Here is a 6,000-nt window from a genome sequence, read left to right on the forward strand (position 1 = left end):
TACCTCTTACTATCATCCTCCCGTAGGTCCAGTGTTGTCATACAACAATGGAATGGGTGATGTGCTGAATTCCAAATTCAGCAATGAACACCTTCATTCATAAGGCAGCCTCACTTACGGCAATGCGCTCGGCAATGCGCTCGGCAATGCGCTCGGCATGGGTTGTAGTTAACATACCTACATCATTCCCAATGAATAGAATGTCATCTACATACAGAACCAAGAAGGTAACCTTATCTCCACTGTACTTCCTGTAGACACAGGGTTCATTCGGATTCTGCTCGAAGTCAAACGATTTGACGGCAGAGTCAAAACGGATGTTCCAACTTCTAGAAGCTTGCTTAAGTCCATAAATGGATCTATTAAGTTTACATACCATGTTTTCCTGACCTGCAGCGATGAAGCCTTGCGGCTGCATATAGATATCTTCAGTAAGATCTCCATTCAGGAATGCAGTTTTGACATCCATTTGCCAAATCTCATAATCATGGTATGCTGCTACAGCTAGCAGGATCCTAATGGATTTAAGCATGGCCACAGGCGAAAAGGTTTCCTCATAATCGATGCCCTCTTTCTGAGTGTGCCCTTTCGCCACCAGACGAGATTTGAATGTCTCAACCTTACCATCGGGACCCTTCTTCCTCTTGTAAATCCATTTGCAACCGATTGCTTTTACCCCGGAGGGCGGATCTACTAGAGTCCAGACTCCATTGGTCTCCATTGAGTCCATCTCTGCTCTCATGGCCTCCACCCACTTCTGGGAATCTATGTCCAACATAGCTTCCGTGTAAGTCACGGGATCCTCCTCACTAGTCAAGGTTTCCACCAGGTAACTATCCTGGTCATAACCATAACGGACAGGTGGCCTGGATACCCGAGTGGATCTTCTAGGTTGGTCACTACCTGGAACTTGTGGGATATCTCCCACTGCTCCTGAGCTCTCCTCATCAAGAACAACTTCCTGACGATGGGTGTTTAGGATATAGTCGGTTTCCAAGAATTGCGCGTTACGACTGCAGAAACACTTTCTGCTCACTTGGATCATAGAATAGGTAACCTACAGAGCCTCTTGGGTAGCCTACAAATAGGCAACGACTGTTCTTGGATTCCAACTTGTCTGCACTCGTTCTTTTAACGTGTGCTGGACAACCCCAAATCTTCAAGTGTCTGACACTTGGTTTCTTTCCGGTCCAAAGTTCATATGGAGTATTCGGAACCGATTTGGTTGGAACCCGATTCAGCACATAAATCGCAGTCTCTAATGCGTAACCCCAAAAGGATGTGGGTAACTCTGAGTGTATGAGAAGCGACCGGACCATATCCAATAAGGTCCTATTCCTCCTCTCCGAAACACCGTTAAGTTGTGGTGTAGCAGGAGGAGCTAATTGTGATACTATCTCATTGTCCTTTAAGTAGTCCCTGAATTCGTCAGAGAGATACTCGCCACCTCGATCTGATCAAAGGGCCTTAATTTCTCTCCCTAACTGTTTCTCGACCTCTTGTCGAAACTCTTTGAACTTTTCAAAGGATTCAGACTTGTGTCTCATTAGGTACACGTAACCGTATCGTGAAAAATCATCTGTAAAGGTGATGAAATACACGTGTTGATTTCGTGTCCTGACACTCAGGGGACCTCATACATCAATATGTATTAGGTCAAGTGTGCCCGTACATCTTTCAGGCTTACCGTTAAATGGCCGTTTTGTCATCTTGCCTTGTAGGCAAGGCTCACAAGTGGGAAGATCTTCTACAGTTAGAAAATCCAAAGGACCATCCTTTACCAACCTTGTGATTCGGTCAACACCGATGTGGCCAAGTTGATAATGCCACAGACACGTGGGATTAACTGTATCACGAGCTCTCTTCTTAGGGATTTCAGTCGATGTAGTTTCGGTTATGTTAGTTTCTAGAGAAGGATGTAGAACATAGAGACCGTTCTCCAGTTCCCCGTATGCGATGAATCTGTTGTTTCTTTTAATAGTAATCGTATTACTAAAGAAGACAGAATAACCATCTGCACACAGTTTTGAGACAGAAATCAAAATTCTCCTTAAATTTTGCACATAAAGACAGTCTTTCAGTACAATTGTTCCTTCTCTAAAAATTAATTCCACGGTTCCTATGGCCGCGGCTGCAACAGTTGCAGTAGTCCCCAAGAAGAGTGTGACTTCTCCTTCACTCAGCCTTCTGCTTACCTTGAACCCCTGCAGTGAGTTACAAGCATGAGTTGAAGCCCCGGAGTCAATGCACCAGGATGCAGAAGCTACCAACAAATTGGTTTCTATAACACAAGTTTCGAAGTTACCTTTCTTGGATTCCAGGTAGGTAGGACAGTTCCTTTTCCAGTGGCCGGTCTTCTTGCAGAAGTGACAGGCATCCGATGCTTTGTCTTTCTTCTGCTTCTTGCTCTTAGCGGCTTTCTTTTGAGGCTTCTTTGCCTTCCTCTTTCTCTTGCCTGTCTTGCCAGCTTCAACAAGCATGGCTACAGGCTTATCCTTTCTAATCAGTTCATGATGAACGGATTAAAGGAAGGAGGCAAAGAGTTAAGGATAGCATCTATCTGGGTTGCAAGGTCCAGCCCGGATCCAAGAGCCTCCAGTTCGTTGATGTATCCCATCATCCGAAGACAATGGTCGTGAACTTGTTGACCCTTGGACATTTGTGCGGTCATGAACTGTTTCAAAACCTTTTGTCGAGTAGAACGATTCTGCTCTTCATACATTGTCCTGAGACTGTCCAATATGTCTTTGGCAAGTTCGATCTGATCGAACTGCCTCTGTATCGGGTTGTCTAAAGAGGCAATGATGTAACACCGGGCAAGGGAGTTTTTCTCCTCCCATTCTTGATAGTCTCTCCTTCGGGCCTCAGAAGCCCTATCACCCGGACGCTCCGGGGCACGATTCTTTGCCACTTTGTCCAGCTTTTCAGAAGCTAGGACCAGCATAAGGTTCCTGTACCAGTCAGCATAGTTTGGGCCCTTCAACTTGTTGTCATCAAGCAGTTTTGCAAAAGATCCGTTTGCCATTTTCTGATAAAAGAGCAAACATCAGTCCACAACCTAATTTGATTCATGTTCATTTCATAGATATGGATTTTAATCTACGATCCATTTTCATTTATTCGTCTCTGAGATTTCCCTCCTTTCTCAGTGATGGAGACTATGGGTTGTCTCTGGAAATGTGGGAAATCACATAGGGTGCATGGAGCCAACTTTAAGTAAGAGGCACTCGAACTAACATAACAGTACACATCAACATTCTCAACAAGTACAAAGGACCGAAATACCCCTTCACTAACACCACTAACAATATACAATGACCAAGATATCTTCAGGTAGACATATGAAAGCATATTCCCCGAGCAAGGAAAATGACTAAAATAGTTCATAATAAACATATATGAAATGTTCATTATATGGATGATTGTCTAGATACTTAAATATCATAGGTTTTTTAAGCTTTTGTAATCTTAAGTAGCAAACTATCTTTTTTCTCCTGAACTGGAGCATTCATTTCTTGATATTCCCAAGTTGCTTGGTGAAATTTTCCTTCAAAATTATTTTTAGGGTCTTGCAATCATGAACTGGTGGTAATTCTAAAATTCTAACTGAATTATTTGGCAGAAGCATGGGAAAGAGAAATAATCAACCAACTTCTAGGATGAACTATGTTGTGTCATTATTGGTCTTATTGACTTGTTCTATAGAAATTTATTTCCTTTATTCAATGATTTGTAATGAAATTTAACTTATATATTCTTCTGTACAGGGATCAGATGCATTTTCACAATCTGGTCTCTACTCTAATCACCAAGACATTGGACCACGTTATGCAGTAAGTCCTCTTTTATCTTTTCACCTATTTGGTAATCAGATTCTTTGTGTTTTATGGAATGAACTCTGCAAAAAGCATAGTCCATTGTGAGCAACTTTATGCCCTTTGTACTTCCAAGAAAAATCTGCATGCAGAAAATGACTAGCAGCAAGAAACAATTTAAACTTTCAAGTCACCTATACATGTTGATAAATATTTTGGTCCCCCATCCTGAAAACAACCAAAAGAAGAAGAAACCTTTTGCATAGGTATAACATGGTTTTGTTTTGGGCCAGAATTGGTGCATGTTAAGTCAACCTTGACCCTTTGCAAAACTATGCAACTAGTGGAAGTCAACTCTTTCAATGGTCTTGAACTTGTGACAAGGGGAGGGATGCTGAAGAATTCAGCTGTCGGTGAAAGAGGGATCCTGGCAGTAAGGCTTAAGAATTATAATCATTTTTGGTTTGAAAATAATCTGGAATGTGCATGGATGGGAAAATTTCTAACCTTTTCAAATCTATTGCACTGTAGTAACTGTTGCCCACACCTATGCTAGGAAGAGACATTTTGCAGAAGGTGTTTTTTTTTTTTTTTTTTTTTGGTTGGAAAGATCACATGTTTGGTTTGATCTTATAGCCTGGATTAGATACTAAGTTCTAAAAACAAGAAACTTTTATGGATTTAATTAAATCAAAGGTATGGATTGCATTTCCAGATGAATATAATGAGCATGATCCCTTTAATACCCCAAATAAAAATGGATGAATTTAGGAGATGCTATCTTATCTTTCCTAGCTCTATAAGTATTAGCAGAAACAGTAGTTCTGGTTTTGTATCAGTTTATTTCTTTTTCATTTGTTCATGGAGAATGGGAAGTTGATGCAGTAGCACAATGTTTACATGTAAATGAAAAAGGGAGTGTTACTGGGGCTATCAAACACTGCTGGAGTGCTTGCTGGCGTCTTTGGTACGGCAGCAACCGGCTATATTCTCCAACGAGGTATTTCCATCAATCCTGCACCTCCTACTTTATTAAAGTTAATAAAACAATTACATTTTTACCCAATTTTTTATATGGTTGAATTTCATCTTTTAAATTTTATAACTGTGCAGGGTCATGGAATGACGTCTTTAAAGTAGCTGTTGCCTTGTATATCATTGGTACTTTGATCTGGAACTTCTTTGCTACAGGAGAGAAAATTCTTGACTAGAAAAAGATAAAAAAACCCCAAAAAATGATCAAAAGAAAAAGTAAAATAGAATAAATAAAAAAGGATGTAGCCTATAAGCAAGAATAAGAAATTCGTAAACAAGGAAATGGAGTAAAACGCAAACCTCAAATTTAAGGTAAAGCAAGGGGGAGAAAGTGAAACACGAATACTACCATTTAGGAAACTGTCTTTCCTGGGGGTTTATTTGAAGCTAATACTTTACACCTATCTAATGAGGTTGTGATTTGTCTTAAAACCATATTCTTTATACAGTTTATTGAGTTTTCCTGGGTTCTTACATGTTTCTATTAGGTAACTTTGGTAATTAGGCCCATTGAATCATTTCCTATTAATTTAGAATACAATCTATTAAAAATGAATACTAAATATCAGCTTCAATTCTCTGTATTTAATTTTCTCTTTGGTGCGTCTTGCTGTAAATTTTATGACAATTTACTGTTCAAGAGAGGATGTAATTCATGTGCACACAAACAAGGAATATATGAACATCAATTCTATGCTTTTCCCCTTGCATCTTCTATGGATATCTCATATAACTCCAAAGATGGTGGTTTTTGAGGTTTTGCTGTATATGATCCCGTAAAATCCTTTGTCAAGCTCAAGCATTTGATATGGGCTGGGATTGGGTTTAAGGGCCACTGAGGCACTGACCGGTTCAGGGTAGGTTAAAGGGGGTAATTTTTGTTTTCGTGAAACTTGCACTTCTGAGTTCTGATTACGGATTAACCGTATGTAGGGTCGGTTTGATTTCCAGGAAGGAACGGGATTCCGATTCCCATGCTCATGACAAAAAAGCCCCCAAATCCTAATATTAGTAAAATAATAAAATATTAATACTATATAATTAAAGTAACAATAAAATAATAATAATAGAACATTAATAATTAATAATAAAATATTATGAAAGTAATAGTAATAATAAAATAGGAGTATATTAATAATTAAAGTTATAA

At 39.5% G+C, this 6,000-nt stretch overlaps 1 protein-coding gene across 3 annotated transcripts in view; it reads left to right on the plus strand.

Annotated features, from left to right (window-relative positions):
• The window catches only part of LOC148848698 (ascorbate transporter, chloroplastic-like), a 77,230-nt gene extending 71,670 nt beyond the window's left edge, over nucleotides 1–5,560 (plus strand). For all 3 annotated transcript variants that reach the window (XM_088952214.1, XM_088952216.1, XM_088952215.1), the window contains 3 exons: nucleotides 3,768–3,833; nucleotides 4,731–4,815; nucleotides 4,929–5,560. In XM_088952214.1, coding sequence (XP_088808340.1) covers nucleotides 3,768–3,833; nucleotides 4,731–4,815; nucleotides 4,929–5,026 — 249 coding nt within the window. In that variant the 3' untranslated portion in view covers nucleotides 5,027–5,560. The remainder of the gene's footprint in view (nucleotides 1–3,767; nucleotides 3,834–4,730; nucleotides 4,816–4,928) is intronic.
• Nucleotides 5,561–6,000: the final 440 nt, after the last annotated feature.

The sequence above is a fragment of the Nelumbo lutea genome, chromosome 6, assembly GCF_056320005.1.
Source record: "Nelumbo lutea isolate HS-2025 chromosome 6, American lotus-T2T, whole genome shotgun sequence".
NCBI lineage: Eukaryota > Viridiplantae > Streptophyta > Magnoliopsida > Proteales > Nelumbonaceae > Nelumbo > Nelumbo lutea.